The sequence below is a fragment of the Apteryx rowi genome, unplaced genomic scaffold (assembly GCF_003343035.1).
Source record: "Apteryx rowi isolate R43461 unplaced genomic scaffold, aptRow1 scaffold_20, whole genome shotgun sequence".
Lineage (NCBI taxonomy): Eukaryota > Metazoa > Chordata > Aves > Apterygiformes > Apterygidae > Apteryx > Apteryx rowi.
This window is the reverse complement of record NW_020448308.1, coordinates 4,963,525-4,985,760: the sequence shown is the minus strand read 5'-3', so window position 1 is coordinate 4,985,760 and position 22,236 is coordinate 4,963,525. Positions and strand designations below refer to the sequence as shown.

At 42.8% G+C, this 22,236-nt stretch overlaps 1 protein-coding gene across 4 annotated transcripts in view; it reads left to right on the top strand.

The window, feature by feature from the left end:
- Nucleotides 1-22,236, top strand: part of TYW1 (tRNA-yW synthesizing protein 1 homolog) — a 115,516-nt gene that overhangs the window by 52,408 nt on the left and 40,872 nt on the right. For all 4 annotated transcript variants that reach the window (XR_003253151.1, XR_003253152.1, XM_026063662.1 and 1 more), the window contains exons 12-13: nt 381-558; nt 4,516-4,651. Coding sequence is in view for 2 of the 4 variants with exons in the window: in XM_026063662.1 (XP_025919447.1) it covers nt 381-558; nt 4,516-4,651 (314 nt within the window). In the remaining 2 variants the exon portion in view is untranslated. The remainder of the gene's footprint in view (nt 1-380; nt 559-4,515; nt 4,652-22,236) is intronic.

The following is a 22,236-nucleotide window of genomic DNA, read 5'->3' as shown; positions in this document are numbered from 1 at the left end:
CTTTTTTTAAATACCTACTTGAAGTGACACTGATTTTTCTTGTTCTTGTGTTTTTGTCCCAGCGTTTAGGCATCATTGAGGACTAGCAAGAGAAATTCTGACTTGACTGTTACAAGCAAAAAGTAATCTTTTAGTCAAGCCCCAAACATAGCGTGTCTGAATGGATGCTGTTTTGTGACTTTCAACAGAGCAGTGTTGGTTGACGCTGACACTGGGCTAGTGTCATCTGTGTCTGGTTGAGGAGTGGTCTAGTTGTTATTGGTCTCCCTTCTTTGTGCCACAGTGTTTTAAATGTGGATATATGGCTTGTGGTAGGTGATGATTGTGGGTAATTGTAGTGACTGTGGGTAATTTCTGCCTATTTTTTCCTCTTTTTGCAGGAGTGTCAGGAGTTAAAGCGGATCGTTTTGAAGAAGCAATGACAGCAAAGCACTGTGCCCTGTCTCTGGTGGGAGAGCCGATCATGTACCCAGAGATCAACCGGTTCTTGAAGCTTCTGCACCAACACAACATCTCTAGTTTCCTGGTTACAAATGCACAATTCCCAGAGGAGATTAGGTAAGAGTCTGAGAAAATAACTCCCTAGTAAGAGATTTCTGTGGCGAGCTGTGTTGTACTTTATTGCTTATCAGAGTCAACTCTGCGTGAGTGCTGACAATGAAAAGGACTACTCAGCGTCTATTTGCTTTTAACCATAATCTCTCCATGGTCTTTCTCATCTCTTTCTGTTTCCCAGCTTGATTTTTCTTTTCTGTATCTCTTAAACAAAATGTGATTACTTCTGGAAGAGAAGTGAATGTAATATAGTACCTCTCAGAGGTGTGAGGGGGGGAAAAAAGAACAGAGTGAACTATATGCTGTGTTTTGTGCTTGGGGATGCAGATAACTAGTGTGAGTGTTTCCAACAGTTAGAGCAGGAGGCAGAAGTCATAAATTGACTTTGTCTTTTGCCTACTTCTGTTGCAATCTGATCTTTGCTCTGACTCTGCAAGAACAGCAATAAAGGCCGTAGCCCAGCACCTCCAGGAACGGACACCAAGGACAGTTTAAACGCAGATGAAAAGCACAGTGATATATCATCCTCATCTGCAAAAATGGGATCAGTAGTTTTTACCTGGCTCTCAGAGGAAGTTGTGCTAATTAACGTTCACAACACTTTAATGTACTCTGATGAAAGAGCATTTACAAATGCAAAGAATTCCTGTTTCTGATGTTTTTGAGCATCCAAGCCCCTTTTAACTAAGATTGAAGCAGTGTAGCAAAGAAATCTAGTTAACGCCCTTCCTTTGCATGCAGTGTGAGCTGCAAGGTGGCTGGGAGCTTGTCAGAACGCCATCAGCTAAAAATGCACGCAAAGTCCAACCTGGAGTTACCTGAGCAAGTTAGTGGAGTTGTACGTGGGGTGCTTTTGGTATGCTGCTCAGCCTGTCATTTCAATTCGATGCCTTTCCATATTAGTGCTAAGAGAGCTTCCTTTTTACTTCCTTTCCTTGGTCTGAGTATGGCAGTGAGGGGGGAGAGCCATGCAATTTGAGTGAGTAATTATACACTACAAAGGCATTCCAAATGATTGAATAATTGTGTAATCAAGTTACTTTAAGTCATGTATTATGTGCCTGATAGACAGAAATTGCTCCTTCCTGAAAATAGCATTTTTAGAAAAGAGACCATACGCTATGTTTTGAAGATATATTTCTTAGGATCTGCCGAATGGTTTTGAAAAGAAACAAAAAAGTGATAAAATGATAGTCTTGCTGTCTTAAAAATTGCAGCTGCTCTTTGGCTAATCAAAGCAAATGGTTTGCCTAATATGAGAATTGAAGTGTGCACCAAGCTAATCTTCAGCTGTCAGCAGCGGGGAGCTATAGTCTAAAACTTAGCCTTAAAACAGGCAGCATGCCCTCCAGCATGCAGCGAGCAAACCCAGAAAGTGGCCTGGAGTGTTGCCTGCCTCTAGGAGAGGGACCCGCAGGCTCTGCGGTAGCGCGACCCGCTTGCTGGGTCCCGGGAGTGATGCAGGCTGTGCCATCCTCCTTCCTCTCCTCCTTCTTTCATATTTGGACTGGTGGTTGATCTGCGCACACACGTTTTGGTAAAGTTAATCAGATCCTGTTGCACACGAGCTTAGATTTAACTGTTACCTGGCTCTTGTCCTCTTCCTTTTCCTGGATCTGATTAGTGACTGTGGACACAAGCCCTCACCTATGTGTGTATAGCATTTGCTCCTTTGTTTGTGTGTGTTTCTTGTGTGTGTGTTTTTCTTTTTTTGTTTTTTTTTTTTGTATCGTTGACTAGACTGTCTCCTATCTTTTGCTTGTAAAACCACATCATGGCTGGTGGTCTGAAGCCAGTTTATTGTTCATTAGTTGTGTTATGCTGATCAGTCATGATTTATGCCCGAGTTCATCTTACAAGTGGTAAATGCAATAAGTTTGAATTTGATCTCCTGGACTGGATGTCAGCTGTCTAAGCCAGTCTTGTTTGTAAATTATAACCAAAAATTAAGGAAGAACCTTGGAAAATCCACTGTGGTACTGTGCCCCTAAATTTCACGTTAATTATGAGATATAGCTGCGTACGGGGAGCATCACTTGGTGTTCTGTTTCTTCGTGGTGATGTGCGGACCTTGGTTGTCATCTCCCTGCTCTCCCCTTTGAGAAAGTGCACAAGGTCTCACGTGCTAGTTTTAGGTCCAGTCACGTCTACTGAGAGCGCTCTGCGGACCCTGATTGGGATCTCTTTACATTCCTTCTTAGTTTTCTCCAGTAGAGCAGTGCCGAGTGTGCTGGCTCTTGCCTGACAGTAGGACATGGATCCTTTAAGAAGAGATTATTTTCGCAGCTCATGTTTTGAAAAACGCTCACTTCATCTTCAGTGGGGCCTCTTAATTAGGCAAATGTAGCATTAAGGAAAGAAAAGAATATTCTGGCTGTGCTGCTTGTAATTGAATACTTTGATCCATTTATGCCTAGAACACTCGGTCATTTTGGAGATTGTGGCTTTGGGCTGCTGGTCCAGAAAAGCTTGTTGACAAAGACTGAGATATATATTTTTTTAAACCTAAAATATTAAATTTGTTCTTGGCTGTTTTATTCTTCTGTCTAAATAGATAGAGAGAGAATATGTTTAGCTAGGTTGCTTGCATGTTCATGTCAAGTAATAGGATTTTTTGACCACTAACGGCTCTGCTTTGTCTCATTCTGGACAGTTCTTGTCATTTTTTTTTTCCACCTTCGGGGGAAGTTTGTTTATATTTTAGGTGGCATTGTTTGGCAGCTGAACAAAAGGTTCTAATTTCTTCTCCTCTTCTAAAGAACCGAATCAAACTGAAAGTAATAGCCTGTATCATTAACAGCCTTCACAAGAAGCCCTCACAAAAGATTCCTCCTTAATGTTGTCCGAAAAGCGTTAAGAGCTAAAGAGCTACACGGTGCAATTTGGAGGCTGTCATTTCATCTCGCAGACACCGTGAAGGCAAGCGGCTTTGTCATGTTTGCCCGGTGTTTGACGAGCGTACAGCCGTGCCACCACCCAACGGAGGAGCGTGTGTCAGCATCCACTTGCTTCATCTGGTTCCTCTACGGCAAGGGAGCTCGCTTTAGATTGTCACTTGTTTGCCCTTCGTTATCTCTTTGCTAATAGACCGCAGCATTGTTTTTCTCCTCTCTACTTCCCTGTGATGTGTGTGCATGTCCACCTGTCTCTGTTACACCCTTGGGGTTTATGGGAATGGGTTAGACTGGTCGCAGGCTCTTAACACAGCAGAGGAGGTTTAATCTTGCAGACGTTACATGTGTTGGGCTCACAAAAGCCGCGCTCAGCACCGTTACATGACCAGGGACATCACTATAGGATTTACATGAAATAAGGGTTGTGTTTGTTTTATTTTCTAAACAGCTTTGATTTTTTTTCTCCAAAAATTATTTGACTGATGATGCAAGCTGCAGATAGGTAGGTTCTACCTGTCCAGCGGTAGAAATCAGCTGACTTAGTTGTATTTCTGCTGAGTGGCATTACCTTTCTGCAGGCCAGGGCAAACGGTAGGGCTTTGGGGGAAGGCGCTGAGTTACTTTGTTTTTAACCTCAGAGTTAGGGTGCGAAGCAATGTCTTTCAGTGCCTCATGTGAACCCAAGGAGACTCCTCCCATCACAGCCTGCTTTGGAAAGCCTTTCTGGACGGTTTGCAACTAGACTAGGATGGCATACGTTCCTGTTCTCTGCTCATTTAAAAAGTCATCCGAGCCCTCTGTGTGTGTGACATTCCTAGCCTTGGGGTGTATTATTTGGTGAAAGTAGACTGTGACTTCTTGCTGTGAAGGCTATGGCCATTTTGGCAAAGACGATCCACTGAAGTTTGATTCCGCTGTAAATACTGTGTAGTTCCTTTCACTACTGGACCAGAGTAGCAACTTGTTCTGAGTTACTATGTTTTATGTGTGCTTTGGTAAGAAAGCACAAATTCAGTTAGCAGAAATGTCTGAAAATAACAATTCCCCTCTCCTTTTTATTACCAAGGAACCTTGAGCCAGTAACGCAGCTGTATGTCAGTGTGGATGCCAGCACCAAAGATAGCCTGAAGAAAATTGATCGGCCCCTCTTCAAGGATTTCTGGCAGAGGTTTCTAGACAGTTTAAAGGCCTTGTCTGAAAAGGTACCCAGTTAAGAATATATATATTTTTTCCCTTTCTTCTGCACATTGTCTGCTCAGGACAGAAGTGGAGGACGGAGATGCTAGAGGGACACTGGAGTGGGTTCTGGTTGTGTTTGGAGTGCTTTTACATGTTCTGTGTATTAAGATATAAAGTCCGTCAAGTCTGAAAGATTTTCCATGTGGGAAGAAATTTCAGGAGAAAAGGAAGGCGGAACGTGTTTTAAAAAGGACAGTAAACTTTGCTGCAAATATAAGTTACTGTAAGGTATAATATGATTATAAGCTAATAGAAGATTTCCTAGTGAAGCGCTTTACACTGAAATCAGGCTGCCGAAGAAAGACTGGCAATTCGGGGAAGCCTGGGAGGAGTCATAAAGTCATATGTGGTACTTGGCACTTGTTTCCCAAAGATTCCCTTGAAACTGAAGTATGCAGAGGACATTAAGGTGCATGTGCTGGAGTTTACTAGCTCTAGTCACCCTCCTGCTATGTAGAGCTGAAGACCTATTTCTGAAAGGCTTAGCTAAAGCAGTGGATCTAAGCATAACAGTAAGGATGCCCCTTTATACTGCCGGTAGTTTGTGTCCATCTGAGGCAGCTGAACAGTGAGCCTTTGAAGGCCCATGGGCTCATTCCTTGTTACTGTCAGCTCAGAATTGAGTCTGTCTTATTACAGTCCTTATAGTAATTAATGAAGCACTCAGGTGCATGGCATCATGTGAGTTAGTAGGGAAAGTGCTTCATGCACATGTCTTTTCTCTCTTGTTTACTGATCCTGTGGTCCTGATGGTTAAAAAAAGTACTTCTATTTACAGGTTTGGCAGAAGGTTACATGTCACCTGCTGAGGTTAGCAGACAAGAAGGCCTGTTTCATTTCAGTAATAAGTTTTACTGCCTTCTGCGATGACAATATTGGGCTGTTCTCTGCCAAATATATGAGTAGATCCAGGAGACTTGGTGTAAATTAGTGGCACTCTCCTCTGCAGAGGCATATGGGTAGCTTTATCAAGCTGCTTGCGTTTAACTGTGCTGGCTGATCTCATTAGGCAAAATATCAGGCCAAATCCTGAGCTTACTGAAAGCAGGGACAAACTTAGTGGTAAGTTCTTTGTGAGAACGGAGGAGGGTATGGAACAAGGGAAGTTGAAATGAAGCAAAAATATTTAAGAAGTCTTTTGGGAACCCGCCTTTGTCCATCATTTCTCTCCTTCTGTCTTTCTTGACCCTGGATAGATAAGGTTCATGCATTGCTGCGTGTTGTCAGAAATTTCCTTGCAAAGAATTGAAGGTGAATGTATTGGCAGGTCTGTCCATACAGCTAAAAATACTCTGGTCAAGGTGAAGAGGAAAAGTTGTTCAACTAGCAGGTGCGTTTTCCCCTAAAGGCAACTGCACTTTGAAGGGTCCTTGAAATCCTGGTAACACGAGCCAATTAATAGTTGCTCTAATCAGTAATATACCGTTCTGCCAGTGTCCTGCTCTGCTTGTGTGTTAGGTCGCCAAATGTGGGGCACAACGAGAAGTCTCTAGGAAGCTGCCATTTGTTAGGTTTTTCTTCTAATGTTACACATGACCCTGGTTGTAGAGGGCTCCTAAAAATTATATTTATCTGCTCTGAAGCACAAGTAGCTTTCTGTTCGCCCTCAAAGTGCATTGCTTGGTATTCATGTGGGATGTTAAGCACCATTTCATAGGACTGTGATGAATGAAAGGTGGTGAAAGCTAATGCATCTTCTGATGTTCTTGAGAAATACAGTTCGTATTTCCAAATAGATGGGGAAGTGCTGATGCATTGTGTTGGGACACTGATGCTATATATCTGGTAACAAAATGCAAGTCTCATACTTTTACACCACCTGACAAGCTGTCCAGGTTTATTCAATTCTCTTGAGACTGAGACAAGCTGGCTTTGCAGCTGATATGAGTCACTGCTAATAAGAATCTCTGATGGGTTTGATTTTGGCATGTTTAAAAAAGAAATGGGAGAGAGGAGTTTCTACAGACACAAGTCGTACCTTGCTGTTGTGTTGTTTGGTAAGTGCTGGTCCTGGGCTCTGTTACCTGCCTGTGTTGCTCACTTGTGTGCACGCAAAGAGCCTGGCAGTCCCTGGGGCTCTGCTGTGGTTGGTGCTGTAGAGATGTGTCATTAGAGACTGTTCCTGCTGCAAAATGTTGATAATCTGAATAGATGAGTGAGAGAAAGGAAGAGGGCAGGACACTGCCCTAGCATACTGAGGACTGAAGATGGAAGGTCTCTTGTCCTCCTTGATCTCTCTCTCTCTCTCTCTCTCCCTCTCTCTCGCTCATTTTGACTGAAGCTCTGGGCAAAGTTCTTGAGCCGTTAATAAATAAAGGAATAAATTTAATAAGGAATTGTTCCCAGTGTGTTTTCACAGCGTTATACAGCATGCTGGTGATTAGTCATTACAGCAGTTTCAAAGAAAGTTCAGGGGAAAAAAAAAAGTCCTTTGTGATATTTCTTTCTGGAGCAAGCAGAAAGAGGCCCCCTCTTTGTCCCCTGCTATTTGGAGTAAGTTTTCTCCTTTCTGGAGAAATCCTCATTGAGATGAACTTGTGTTGAATTCTCTATACTGAGCAATGTTTCTTGAGAGAGAATTTGATGGTAAATAGCAGGTGGACTCCCAGAAGGCTCCATTTGTTTCTCATCATGTCTTCAGCCCTCCAAGGCAAATTGAAAGGAAAAAGAAAGATGTTAACATGTGCAGTCTAGTGTATGCCCTTTCCAAAGTCACGTTTGAAAAGTCTGGTAGTCTCATCTTCTGACAGCCTTTAGTTCATCAGAATGATTGAGAGGTGACTTAACTTGATGGACAAGCACTTGGAAGAAGTACTAAGGATGAGAATTCCTATCCTCATCATAAGGATGAGAAATCTGTACTCTAGTGGTTGAAAGGCATTTCTTCCAGCCATTGCTTCTTGTCAGTGCCCTATGCAAATGAGAAGTGAGGTACAAATTAATAACGAGGGCCCAAAAACTCTGGAGGGGAGAAGTAGACTTTCCATCCCTTGAAGTTTTCTGCTCAAGTTGATGCCTTCTTGGAACATATAATTAACTAAACAGGTTCTGTTCGAGCATGGAAATGACCCACCAGAGGTCAGACTGATGATCTCTTTGTTTGGTACCACATTTTTGGCTCTTTGCACTCTGTTTCCCTCTGTGTTACTAGACCAGATTCTGTAGGTTGAGGAACTTTGAAAGCTGTTGTTCTTGTTGCTGCCTATAAATCACCAAGTGTTTTCCCAAACAATAGGGATGTTGATTGATACGAACTGGAATCGCTCCCATGCTGGTAGATAAAGTGGGGATGCAGAGACCCAGTATTATAAATGGATATTTTATTTTATTTTATTTTATTTATTTTATTTTTTATTTTAAGGAGTTTGTTGTTAAACTGCCTACAGATTTGTATGCAAGGACCCTGAAAATAACTCTGGAGAAAAGATGATGACGCAGATACCAGCAGAACATGCCCCATTTGTGCTTCCACATTACATTGCAACACCTCTGGGCTCACTGCTGGGGGTTTGTTGGGTTTTGTTTGTTTGTTTGTTTGTTTTGCAGGGGAAGTTCCCCCCCCCCCGCCTTGAGAAAGTAACTCTTGAAGCAACTGGTTGCTGCCCCGTGGAAGTTCTTGGGCTTGGTGGCTACAAGAGGGTTGGGGAGATGGTCCCAGTTGCTCACCCGTGCCTTCTGAAGAGCACTCTTCCACCTTGACGTGGTGTCACCTCTTTCTTTTGTATCTTCTTGACTTAATCATGATAAATCCTGTTCAGTCTGCTCGCTATGCTGTACCTCAAAGTACTTGCTGTGCTGCCAGACAGCAAGTAGGCATTACTGAACCGCTTTACCTTTCAGAGGACAGGTGCCAATGTCCTCTTAAACAGATTGGAACCACACACAAAGCAAACGGGGTGGCGGGGGGGGGGTGGGACGGACACGACTTTAGGTTAATAAATGTTATGGCACTGCAAGAACTGATGATGACGCACAACCTTATCCTGCTTGTCCTTCCAGGAGGGTCAGAAAAAGCAAAGAAACAGCTTATTGGAGCTTTGTGGAGTTCAGTTAGTGACTTGTGTCTTTATATGTGATTCAGTTCTGCTTTAGATCTCTGGTAAAGCCTTTTCTTTTCTTTTTCTTTTTTTTTCTGTTCTTTAGGGTTTTTTTCCTACTTAAGGGAAATTAAGTTTTCACTGAGAAACAGGGTCATGGCTCTGTGGGTGGGGTGTAGCAAATCTGGGGGGTTTTAGGGTTTTTTTGAGTTTTTTTTTTTCCTTCCCTCTATTGAAAAGGACAAAGTAGAAATTTCTTAGCTCTGCTTCTCCTAAGATACCACATTTCTAACAGTGCACTGGCTGTCTATACGTATTGGAGCCTGGGGGTATGTACTTCTTGCCTGAAGGTGATAGGGCTGGTTTGTCCAGAGAAGGCATGAAATATTACAAAAAAAAAAAAAAAAAAAAAGTAGTCTCATATTGCTGTCTTCCAGTTCTGCATTTGTAACATTGCTTACAGGTAATTTCATTTACATTTCTGGATGATGAAGATGCCAACTTGCATTTCAGGCTTGCATCTGGTGCTGTTTACTTGGGTCTCTCTTCCCTCCCCCTCCACCCAACAGATCCTTTCTTCAAAGTTACCATTGGCTTCTGTGTGATTGCAAACATAGAGTAAATACACTGAGTTACATCTCAAGCATGCTTTACTGCTTATTATATAATATATGACAGTAATGATTGTTTTTATGAAAAGATCACATTTGGTTTGCATGGAGATTATTTATGTGGCTCCTGGGGGAGGGGTACTGGTTTGTAGAGCCTAGTTTGGTGTTTCTGAGCTAAGTGACGTTTTAAGGAGAATTTAGATGCAAAATTTACAACAGATGTTAGAATCAGCAATCAATTTTGCCACTATAAATTTAGAAGAATTTGACTCTTCTGCACAGTGAACGCTATCTACCAGCTGTGTGCTTGTCTTAATGGTTTTGCTAATGAGACTTCTGGTATAAGCCTTTTGAAATGCAGTACGATGAGTATTACAGAGGCACAATGCTTAATATTAAGTTAGTGTTTGAAATGCATCATCTCGTTTCGGCTTAGCATACGGCAAGCGGTGATCCAAATGAGGCTTCAACAAGATTCTTGGCATCAGAGGGAATGAAATCCGATGACTTCTATCTGTTCTAGTATCTCTTGGTTCACTTGCAGGAGAGAAAAGGGAAACAAATCTTCATGAACACATTTTGGAATCAAAATGGCGTGATATTCCACGTTGTTGGTTGCTACTGTGTGTTTTATGAGAACAGGATGGTGAGGCCAGGACAGAAAGCGACGTGCCTCTGGCCACCCAGTGAGCCTGAGGCAGAGATGGGAGCAAAATCCATGTCGTCTTAGTGCCCTGTCCAGTGCTCTGTCCGTTATCCCGTACCAATCCTTTATCCTTGTTACTACGCGGTGCTTTGGGGCAGCCAGGCCTGCAGGTTATTGGTTTGCTGCTTATCCCTTGCCTATAGCTTAAGTTGCAGAGGAAGCTGCTGAGCAACCACCCTTGGTGCTTGGTAGAAGACACATCTCTCCCTTCCCACATCTTTTGGAAACCGGCTGTGACCTATGAAGTGTAAATGGGAGAGAGAGAGCCTTCCTCCCCCTCCAGGCTCCTCTTGGCTCACCCTTCTGTGATGCTCCTTAATTAGCACATGCTATTTAGCTTCACTAGCTTTTCTGCTACTTAACGGTTTTCATAAGAAGCATTTGCTATTCCTACCTTTCATTAAACTTAGTCTTTGTTTTGCCTTGAGCTCTTCTTAAATACTGCTTGAGGATCTTAATAATGCAGGTGTTAGACTTGGTTTTTAGAGAGCCTGGATCAAACCAGTCTATGTTTCCCCCTCCACCTCTCCTGTTGTTTATGAGCCTGATCACTCACTAGCAAAGGGCTGCTGTGATCCCCAGGTCTTAGCTTTGGGAGCCAGAACTCTTGACTTAGCCCCAGGACTTCATGGTTTGGGAGAAGTCATTTCTCTTTTTCATTCTCTAGTTGTGAAGAGGAGTAATAGTTTTCATTTAAAAGTAACCTGAAAAGACGGACCATGTGTGTGTTTTATGTGAACCCTTAAAAAGGGAAGATTGAACCTAAAACTCTGCTTGGAGCAACTAGACAAGGGAAACTTATATCTCCACTTTATTTTAAAACATGTTTTCATTTAAGCCTATAAAGTTAAAGTGGTACTGGGCCAAATGCCATGTACTGGGACTGTGCAGAGCATTGCATAATATTCCATTCTGCTAAATGTGTTAACTGTTGGACTTCTCTTTTCTCACTGACCAAATATCAACAGCTCTAGCATGATGATTCAGATAAGAAGTGTTTATTTGGTTCATTGAATCTTTTTATTTGACATTTCAAGAAAGATGAGTTGACAAAGCATCTGCAAGAGTGATCTATTTTCTCATTTCAGTTGGGGTGAGTGTATAACTGATGCAAAAGCACCACAAACAAGAAATCAGATTCCATGGGAATATAATAACTGGCGTGCCGCTGCCGCTCAAAAGCAGAGGGAATGTAGTCGTGGACCCTCTTGTGAGGCAAATAAAATCAGGAAGGTGGCTTGCTTTGGAGGAGGCGAGAAATCCCCTTGTAAGGGCTTAGCTCTGATGTCCTGAGTAGTACACGTGTGTTCAAATGACAAAAGGCCGAGCTGCCGGGCTCCAGGCTTGCAGACCTAGCTGAAGTGGCATACGGAGCTAGCGCCCCATGGCTGCTCCTCACCACGCTTCAGCTGGTGGAGTGGGCTGTGTGAACGCTCTTCCCCTGCTTCAGGATGAAATCAGAGGCTCAGCTCAAACTGCTGAAGGTGTTTTGACCTAATCTGGTCGGTTTGTGGCTGAAGCGGTTGAGGAGCATTCGGTCTGTTCCTCCAGCTCTGTTGTAGGACAGGAACCCGCAGCAGTTGGGTGGTAATACAGGTCTAGGAACAGACATGTGTTCAGGGCTCTCACTATCCAGAATAATCATCTTTATAAGCTTCAGTTTCTGCATGATGGCTGCTTTGGATTACATGAGTGCTAGCAGGAGCAGAATCTGACCCTGAACTTTTTGTCGGGTTGACTTAGTAATAAAGCAGCTCACGCAAATCAGTGATTTCTTTTCCATGTTCGTGCCTTGGCCTTTTTCCCTTGTAAGGCTCTCCATCCTTAGAAGTACAAAGGGAGCTGGTGTTGAGTTGGGTATTTATAACTTTGAACGCTTGCTGCTAGATGTAAATGACGGTTCTGATCAGTGGGGTGATCTGTGAACTCTCCAACCATGCGCAACAGCCTTTGTTACCATAGCAGCTGCTGAAGAAGCTGGAGTAACCCATCTGGAGCCTTGTTGACTTGCAAGTTGTGAGCTTGATTGCCAAGTCCTGCATTTTCTCCTTGGACAAAACTGCTCTTAGATTTGCCAAGATAAGAAATGCGGGATTTACACCACATGTATTCAGAGCCTTTTATGAAGCCGCTAAATTGCTGGTGTGTCCTTCAAATAAAGTTGTGGGATTTATTCTCTTGTACATGCTCAAATACAGGAATCTGGTAATTAGAAACAGTGACCAAAGGTCCAAACAAATTGGCAAATCAAAGGTGATTTACTTTTAATTTTCATGCAACTAAGACCTTTTGTGATAGGTAAACTCAGCTTTTCTCAAAAGCGGTCAGCCATTTCTACGTGCATTAGTCAATTCTTTAACAGTAACATGAGCCAATTTGGTTCTGCAATATGGAGGACAGCAAAGCTTTAAGGACTGGAGTGGACTGTTTCCCATTGCTTTTTCCTAGAACAGTGTTCATTAATTTTGTACCAATGTATTTTCAAAAGTTCACAGCACAGACTAAAATCTGTTCAGCACTGTATGGCCTGCGTGGAGTGCAGCGCGGTGTGTGTCAGGTGAGTCAGTGGTGCCTCTCCTGCTAGAAGCAGAAGGGGGTTTTATGGTTCAGCCTTGGCTGCCCGGAGCTGAATTGTGCAAACAGCCTACAGATTTGACAACTGCCGTGAGATGGATCCGAGAGGGACAGCAGCTTAAATGAGCAGAATTGCAAACAATGCTCTCAAGCTGGACTATTTTTACCGTGCTTTGCCTATTTCCCCATCATTTCTATTCTTTGTAGTTATATTTCTTTCTTCTTTCCCCATTTCCTAATCCTGTAAGTGTCTTTTTCTTCAATTTGCTTTTCATCTTTTCTTTTTCTTCCTCCACTTCTCCATCCTCCCTGCTCTTCCCTCCTCATCCCGGCCTTTTCCTTCTAGTTAAGAAGTAATCCATGGATGATGCAGAAGGAAGTCTCCAAGATGAATGCCTAGGTGTTTTATGCATCCTGTTATTTGGTTTGGGTACACCTTACCCTATTTTTCTTTTTTCCTAGCCCGAAATGACTAAAAACAAAAAATGTGTGTAAATTAAAATAATAATAATAATAATAATTTTATACCTTTTTAATTTTCTCTTCAGACAGCACTGATTACTGTGCTGAGTAGTTTTGGGATTTCCCCTTCTAATCCCAGAGGAGTGCTTGGCTACTCATAAATCTGTTTGGAGGAATTGATATTAGAGGCACTGTAAGCAATCTCCTCTAATTATTTAGCTCTAAAAAGAGATTTTCGCTACTTCATAAAAAAGAAAAGCTTAAAGAATCTGGGTAGTGATGTGCCCTGAAATTAGAGTTGATGATCCAGAACGCTAATGCAACTGTTTACAGTTCTGTAAATGTGTGCGTCTTGGTTTTGTTGCACTTGTCTCCTTCTGGCTTGGTGTGTTGAAATTTGCTTCACAGCCTTGAGCTTTGTCTCCCTTAGGGCTCTTCTGAAAAGTCCAGCTTTCTGCAAAAATAGGAGGATGCTTTTGGTAGGGACTAGGTCTCAGTTTTAAAAAGCTTTAATTTGAGATGTCAGAGTTTCAGATGTTAAATATGTACCTCAGAAGGCAGGTTCCCCTAGTGGGAGCAGAAGTTAGACTGTGCATCCAGAGACACTTGCTACTTTGCTAAATCCTTTGCTACGATTTTTAAAAAGCAACGTACTTGTTAAATACGTGTATCAGGCTAACATATAACTTTGAAATGTGCAAGATTTTGGTAAGTTCTTATTCTGTTATAGACTATAGCCTTTACAGACTCAGACTCTTTTACAGATTGTAAAGACTGTATAACATAGTTATCTTCGTTGTCCAGCGCTAGCTGGGAAATGTTCCTGCCAAAGACTCCAGCCATGCTGGACAGTCGCCCAAGTAAAAAGCCACCATTTGTGTTTAGGATGCCAGAGGGGCAGATACACCCCTCTGTGGAAGGTGGGTAATTTAACAAATGAACGTGTGCCTCAGTAAAACAAGGTGAGGCGATGGCGCTCATCAGTAGCAACGCACAACGCCTCATGCCTGAGTTCTTGCATTCAGACAGATTTGTGAAGCCAGTTACTGTCAGTCTGTTCTGCAAGAATACAACTGTGCAGTTAAGCTCTGATGCCAGCCCTGATTCTTGCCATGACTTTGGATTGCTTCCACAATTTGCATTAATGCATTCACTCTCTTTCCTCCTCCACCCAGCCCCAGTTGCATTGAGCAAATTCTTCTGGTCCTGTTCTAATTACTTTATTTTCATTCATTGCTTCTGCCACAATCATATGTGGAGAATTGACTTGTGAAGCTGATGTAGCAATATTACGCTTTGAGTAAGGCTGGAGACACCAGAATGCTACATGGTGGCAAATGAAAGCTCTCACGATCTGCCTAATGGTTCAAGACAGTGTCCCATCTGGTAACTTTAAGAGATATCCAGTTAGTTCATGCCTGTGTCACTGTATTTTAAAACACAGGAGTGAGGCTGGGAAGAACCTCGCTAGTGCACACGATTGTCCTCCTTAGAGCTGGTCTAACACAAGGACTTCCCCCCCAGTAGCTATGAACAGTCATGATTGGGGTGCAATCTGTGGTGGCCACCCTATGGACTTGGGACATGCAAGAGATCTTACAATGGTTTTCAGCATGTGGAGACAGGAGAGGCTGTGACCTTGAATGGCTTGCTGGATGCATCTTCGTGTGGCTGCGAAGGAACTGGAGTGCCACGTAGAAACATACCGGCAGCTCCTCCGTGAGCAGAAGTGATTTTTGCCTTGTTAGCTGCTATCCTTTCTTCTCTCCAGACTCTTAGTGCACCGTGGTGGTGACTTATGCTAGGTTGTGGGACTGGAGCAGCCAGGAAGGTTATCTTCTTCAGCAGATTAAAATGTTTTGTGGGGCAGGGGTTGAAGAGATGAAGTACCACTGCCTGCTCAAGAGTTTCAAGGCAGCCACTGGCAAACTGCTATTTTGCAGCAGGGTTAATCTCTGGATCTCCTAGCACGTTGTGCGTTGCAGAGCATCATCCAGTTGCAGTTCAGAGCCTGCTTGCACAAACTTGTCCGCGGGGAGCGTTGCTCCTGTGGGTACCCAGCTGGAGCAGGCATGGATTTCCTCCTGTGCTGCGGTGCCTCCTGGCATGGCTCAAGCTCTGCCGTCGGCACCGTGCAGGAGCGTGTCTCAATCCCCAGCGTGCTCGCAGGAGCTCTGCTGTTTAACAGGATGGCTGTTAAAATGTTTAAAGCCTATTTACTTTTATATAATGTTTATTACTTTAGATTATAACTGTTTGAATTAAGGTTTTACAAGAGCAAGTTGCCTTGCAAGAATTGCTTAATCGATAAGAGAGATTTTATTTCAGATTTTTCATTTGTTGTTCTTGGTTAAATAGGCAGGATTTTCAGCAAATCATGGTGGGGCTTTTAATTCTACTTTTAGGCAATTTGGACAAAACCCAGAAGAAAAATATTTATAAATCCCTTGCTTCACAGAGTGCGAGAATGATTTTTAATAAGGTAATTACGCTTTTATGGCAGACTAATCTCTGCTTTCATCATTTTACTCTTGAAGTTGTATTGCTGGCTTGTTGTTTCCCAAGATAGCGAGTGTCAGTTTATTCTATTAAATACAAAAGCTTTTTCCCAGGCTTGAGCCCGGGCCGGCATTCAGTCTGCTGGTGTGTTGTGCCATTAGTCACACATGCATCATGTCTGCATTACTGGCTGCTGCCTTCTGTGAATTATACCTGCGCCAGTGCTGACATTTTATCAAATCATGAATTATCTTTCACCTTACAGGCATGATGTCTTTATTTTTCATTAACCTGCAGTTGCTCACTTAAGCCATCATTACTCTAAGATCATTAAAGTGCTGTTTATTCTTCCTTCCTGTATCCCCAGTTGCTGAGCAAAAACCACGGATTTTGAGGAATAGTCTTGTAAAGCCCTGCAAAATTTAAGTAGGATGTTGTTTTCCTGGCTGAGACTTCCAGCTACAGAAGTCCATAGTGAGGCATCCAAATCTTTGGCTAGATGTATAAAGAACTGCTGTGATGACTTAAAAATACTGAACACGTGGCAGCTGCTGTGGGGGAGATTGGGTTCCTCCACTGGATCCAAGGAAGAGATTTTGGTGAATGTTCAGTTTATCCTTTAGCCAGAAGTGTTTGGCTAAAGTTAGACTCCATTTTTAAACTGATCTTATTCCTCCTTTTTCTTTACCTCTTGGCATGGTTTAATGCCATTCAAGTTTTTTCTTGAATAGTAAATTCCCCAATCTGTGTGTTGAGATATTTTGCACATTATTATTCAAGGCCAGTTTTGCTTTTTTTATTTTTATTTATTTTTATTTATTTTATTATTATTCAATAGTCATAGTGTCCTTCCCTTGACTTCCTTACACTGCCAGGGTTACAGTTGTGCATCATTAAGTGAAGCATTTGAAATGATCCTTCTCCGTGACCACCACGCACAAGGTGTAACAGGCTGACCTGATCTTTGGCCAAGCAGCCACGCCTGACACATTGGGTCATGGAGCTAGAGGGATGTCACAGCATGGAGTTGAAGCTAAGCTGTGTGCCGCCTTTTGTGGGGGGGGAGTGGGAAATGAAAGGTGTCTTTGGGAAGTCCCCAAGGGTGGTCTCAGCTGTTCCCCAGGTTGAAACTGGGCATGAGTGCCCTCTTCTCTTCCCTGCACATGACCAGACCCAAGTGTATCTACCCCATCATGTGATCTAACACACAGCATTGGTCCAGAAGAAAGCAGAAATGCCTGCTCAACTTAAATAAAAATCATGTATTTGGTGGCAACAGCAGATCAAAGCAAGTCAGTTATTCTCCTGGATTTTTCCACATTGGATGAAGGAGCTGTTATACAGGTGGGATTGGGAATTGAGGGGCTGTCCAGGTTGGCTGACGGCTAGTGTGAATGAGAACTGGCTGAGCTCCCGTGCTGATTATGGCTTTGTGTCTAGCGGTGGCAGCCGGAGTCGGACCAAGCGCTCGTCACTTCTTGCCTGCATCGCGGTTCCCCGCTGCTCTGGCAGCTGCTGCCTTTGACCCCAGGGACTGCTGCTGCGTTTAATCAGAAGATGCCTGTGAAGGAAAGGTCCGGTTCGTGCCTATATTTGGGAGCCTTCACAACAGTGTCTCTTGTCAAGCTTGTGTTTTAAGTTTTTTCAAAGTCAGTGGGACTTGAGCACAAACTGAAAGCATTGCTGAAGTGTTTTATCCTCGTTAAGGGCTATGAAGGTGGTTTTGGGTATTGCCCATGAGTTCTCTTCCAGCTCACGTTTGAGCCCTGGTCTTTGGTGGTAACAACTTTTTTGGGCAGGGCTCAGTGGGAACACTACCAGGTTTGTTCTAATGTTTTTTCCATCTTTGTTTAGTGTTAAGCATACTCTGCTTCTCAAAAGGAGTTGAAATATTGTCAGGCTATGTGGTCCGTTTAATAGTAAACTTGAAGTGTGTTTTTGCTGATGATTTGATATGGTCTGTTATAATGCTATTCTTTTATTTTAAGCTATGTTGTATTGGATTCCCCCCCCCCCAGAGTATACGTTTTACATGATAATTCCCTGAAACTACCCTAGAAATACAAAAGAAAGAAATAAATCAACAGAATATTGTTTGTGATGATTTACAAGAGTAAATATATTAAGAATGAGTGTCTGTGGAAAATGGATAAGGAGCAGCCATGGTCCTGTATTTACTGAAGAAAAACATTTTTTCAGGTCTTAGAACAAAGACATTGTTATACACTTTTATTTCTAGAGACTTTTAATTAAACAAACTGATAAATTACCGCTGAAGTGTAAAGCAATAAAATAGATTACAAGCAATAGATAGAGAGTACAGGAAGAATGAGTTAGAGAGAGGGACGTGACTTAGGATGCTGGTTTAGGAAGGTAAGTCGTGTGACACCCCCCCCCCCCCCCCCCCCAGATTTCCAATCTGGATCACTTAACGCTAGCGCTTAGTACATCAGGAGGACTACTCACAGGCTTATAGGCTCTTCTGGTTTAAAAATCTGGATTGGGAGTTAGTACTGATGTGTTTGTCTCACTATGGGATTTTCTTTTTATTTCAATGCAGAATTTCAAAGCTGGCCAGTAAAAGCTGATTTTGTATATGAGAACAGTTATGTTAACTGAGTTCTATTTTAAAAAGACTGGTGCAAAGTAGAGAAGCCCAATTTTCATATTTTTGTGATTATTATGTGGATTTTTCTACTTTTACTTTCAAGGCTGTAGAAGAAAACGGAATATTTTTTGCCTTTCAAACTTGACACCTCAGAATAAAAATACTTGTGTAAGAAAACAAAACTGTCTCTGTAAAGCTTATTAAAACTGAAAGCATTTTTACAATCTGCTTTGCTGTTTGGCCTCTGTCCCCAGTGGATGACTTTGAGGTCCAGGTGCCAAGAGATGATATGCAGGACCAGCCAAGAAATGTTGATCTGATTTAAAACAAAACAAAAACAACAACAACAAAAAAAACCTCTCTGACTTTCTTTGACATTAGAATTTGAATTTTCTCACTTGATTCAATGCAGTGTCTTTGTGCACCGCTTTAAAAAGAGCATTGTTGTTAGGTTGGTGGTTTCTCCCCCTGCCCAGGGGGGTGAGAAACATGGGAACAACTGTCTTGCTGTAAAATCCCAGGCGGGAAAAACTACGTGCTTTGGTGCTGATCTCAAGGCAAGTGCTGTGGTTGAGCAAAGGGAGCTCTCCTACTTTTCTAGCAGTAAAATCGAAGCTCTGAGCTTTGCTCTGGTTTTACAGGCAAGTAGCTAACGTGTTAATTATCCTGTGGTAAAATGGACTTTTTTTTAGCAACGAAGACAAAGCCGCAACTTGCTTTAAACTGGTATATTAATAGCATATGCTTGAACAATGTATGTTTTTAGTAGATACCTACGCATCATAACCTATTCATTTTTTTTTGCTTTAGTGACTGTATTAGCCAGAAGAAAGAAAACTGAAAACTTTTGTGCTCTGTGCCGAGTTAATCTTTGAAGGGGGAAAAAAAAAAAAAAAATCCTCCGCTGTGCAAATCTGCCCAGCAGAATTTGCTCAAATGTTTGCAATGTGACTTTTAGGAGAACGTCTCTCCAGTGCTCGAGTTCGTTACATAGTGCTAAATATGCCAGAAAGGAAGGAGCCCTTTATTTAAGGGGGAGGGTCCTGGTTGCCAAAAGAAGAGATTAGTCTGTCATCTTTTCAAGGGCACTGTGTCTTTTTCTGATGATGTTCTCCTGGAGCATGATGGGTGCCACAGCTCATTTGCAAAGTCTTGGGGAGCCTGAAGGCTCAGCAGCTTTGAATTTGGGAGAGGCGGGAGTGTTCTCTTAAACACTCTGAACCTGCAGTCCTTTTTCCAAAACTCTGCCTCCAAGGCTGAACCAGAAGGGTTTGGAAAGTCATGATTTTTTGGGGATATATTGGCATTTGAGACTTGCTTTTGCTGTGTTTTGGATCTTCTATCCTTCGTGGGGGCTTCATGTGTGAAGATGCATGCTATTGAATATGGTGAATAGCTGCTTGACTGCAGGGTTTATTTTTTTTCTGATCGGATCCCTGTGACAAGCAATTTTCAAGTGTGAAAATTGCTTTGATGTCTTTATTCAGGAATTGCTCGCTTAGTAAGGTGTTACATAACCTGAATAAGGGAATTGAAATGGAGTCTTTGGAAAGTACTGCTTCTCTCTTCAGAGAGGTTGTCACTCCAAAAGGTCAGCTCGCCTACTGCTGCCACGTTTAGAACGAGCAGCCTGCCAAGAGCCCCGGCAGCGCGCTGGTCCTCAAGACTGCACACGCATTTCGAAATTGAGGCTGTTCTGTGTCTTGATCAGAGCTGGTCGCTGCCAGCTTAGAAGTTCTGAAAATGTGTCATGAAGCCAGTTTGCAAGTCGAGCCTTTTGTTGAAGGGAATAAGAAGTATTAATGAAACTTAAAAAGTTGGCTTTTGAAGTGGCTTCCTATTCATCATCTAATACCTGCGGAGGATCTGTGAAATTGGATGAAGGAAAGAAAATTTTCAGTTAGAACCGGCACAATAGTTTCTTCTCCCGTAAGACTGCTTTCTCCACTTCAAGCAAAGCAGCGTTTCTATTGACAGTATTGTCTTTGTTACTTGAGTTTCATCAGTTGCAAAATATGGATTTATTTTGAGGAATCTGTGAATGAGATGTCATTTTCTAGTAATTAAACTCTTTTATTTATATCTCAGGAAGGACATGAATATTCAGAATATTTGGCTTTAAGTTAGTGCATGGAAATCTGGTAGCTTTTGTTGTGTTTATTACTTCCAAACGATGGGACTCCTTTACTGGCTCATGAGTGAAGTCTTGTGCTTTGTTAAAGAAGCAAGTTCCAGTGACACATTCAAAGTAAGGATCTTGTTAGACCCCGGTGCACGGTTTAGAGGAGGAAGTCTGTGTAGTCATTGCCCTCGTTGTATGTTTGGCCCAGCCTTCCAATAAAACAGGCAAAATAGCTGCCTTGAACCTTCTGGAGACTGTTAACGAGTGCCAAGGCCTGATACATGAAGGTCTTGTGTGCTTCAGATTTCCTCGAAATACAGCTCTGTGTTGCAAGGCAGGGCAAGCTCTGGTTTGAGAATGCATTGTCAGGGTGCAAGGTGACAAATAACTGGGCCACCCTGAGTGTCCATAAGTCCCAATGAAATCGCAGGGGGCCTGGGGACAAACTCAAGGCATCGCTATTGCTTTTACGGTCCTGTGTGGCCCAAGCTTGTTTCTGCCTCCTTCCTGACCCACCCGGTGGAAGGGAGATGCTCCCCCTGCCTCCAGCCAAACCAGTATAAAACCCTCAAGCCAGCAACTGTTCCTTTCAGCACGGTTGACGTATTCACCCCTCCCTCTTCCTCCTGAGATTAGACCTGGGATGTTTTATGAAAAATAATTATATTTGATCTAGAAAAAGATGAATGTTGAGGAGAAGGGAATTAAAAAGTAATGATTAAAAAAAGAAGCCCAAATCCCTCTTGGTTATTGAAGCAAGAAGGGAGTACTTTGTCAAACTGACATGTGAAACCTTCATTAACATATTATGGGACAGTGGATAGCAGGAGAGCAGTATCTCCTCGTGGGCTTTACCTGAGAGCTTGAGGTGGTTTGGCTTTGAGATTTAGCCAGAGGCAAAAATACACGCACACAGAAGATGCTCATTTGCAAATATTTTAGGACTGGGAACATTTTAGGATAGTTTTGAAGGAAAATCGAAACCAGTGGTAGGTTCTGCTGCCTGTGGTGAGTGCCACCATGAATGTCAATTATAACATGTGCCTCTACGAGGGCTCTGCTTCTTGCCCAGGCTCGGCAGAGCCTGGGCAGCTGCCAAGGTTGCCCCGCTGCCATGCGGCCCGCTCTGGGCATGCGGATGACTTGGCCTCTCACGAATCTGCTGTTGAACCGTGGCAGCGTCTAGCGTTGCGTTTTAGCGTGAGCTTCCAGGGATCTGTATGCTGTGCAGTAGCCTGACAACTCATCAGTTGATTCCCTGGAGTCTCAATCATCCCGCAGAGGATGAAGAAAAGGAGCCGGCAACCCCATCCACTGGGCCCATTGTGAATTAGAGCTCTAGCAGGGAGACAGTCCTCTGATCCCATTGCTGGGACCAGGGCACAAAGCCCTCTCCTGCTGGACGGAAGATTTCTGTCTGTTGAGTGAGAGACCAGGATCTTAGATACAGTTAATGAAATATTTTATCTTAAATATCCTCCTTCCCCCTGCCCCACCCCAATCCTGCTTTTTCTTTTTCTTGTGCCTGTTTTGGCATTCAAGGGATGCAATGCTTTTTGAGATACTTTGGAATGATTTCAACAGGAGTCGTCTAAAAGGAAAATGTTGCTTTTCACCAAGATGATTCTTCCATTCTTTTGTCTGAAATATTCTTAATGGCACAGAAGTCCACAGTGGCCCCTATTTTCTGGTGCTTTTGAGACCCATTGTAAAAGCTTGACAGTTGTGGCACAGACTTCAAAATGCAATGAGAGAGAAAGATCAATATCTCTTTCTTGAGCATGCTGCCAACACTGGCATGGTTTATGTATCCTCCACAGAATAAGGTTTGAAAGACCTGAGGGAACAGGTTGTAGTGTGATGTGTGTCAAAAGGGGTTCTCAGTGTATTTGTTTTCCTTTTTTTAAAAATATTTCTTGGTCAACATTC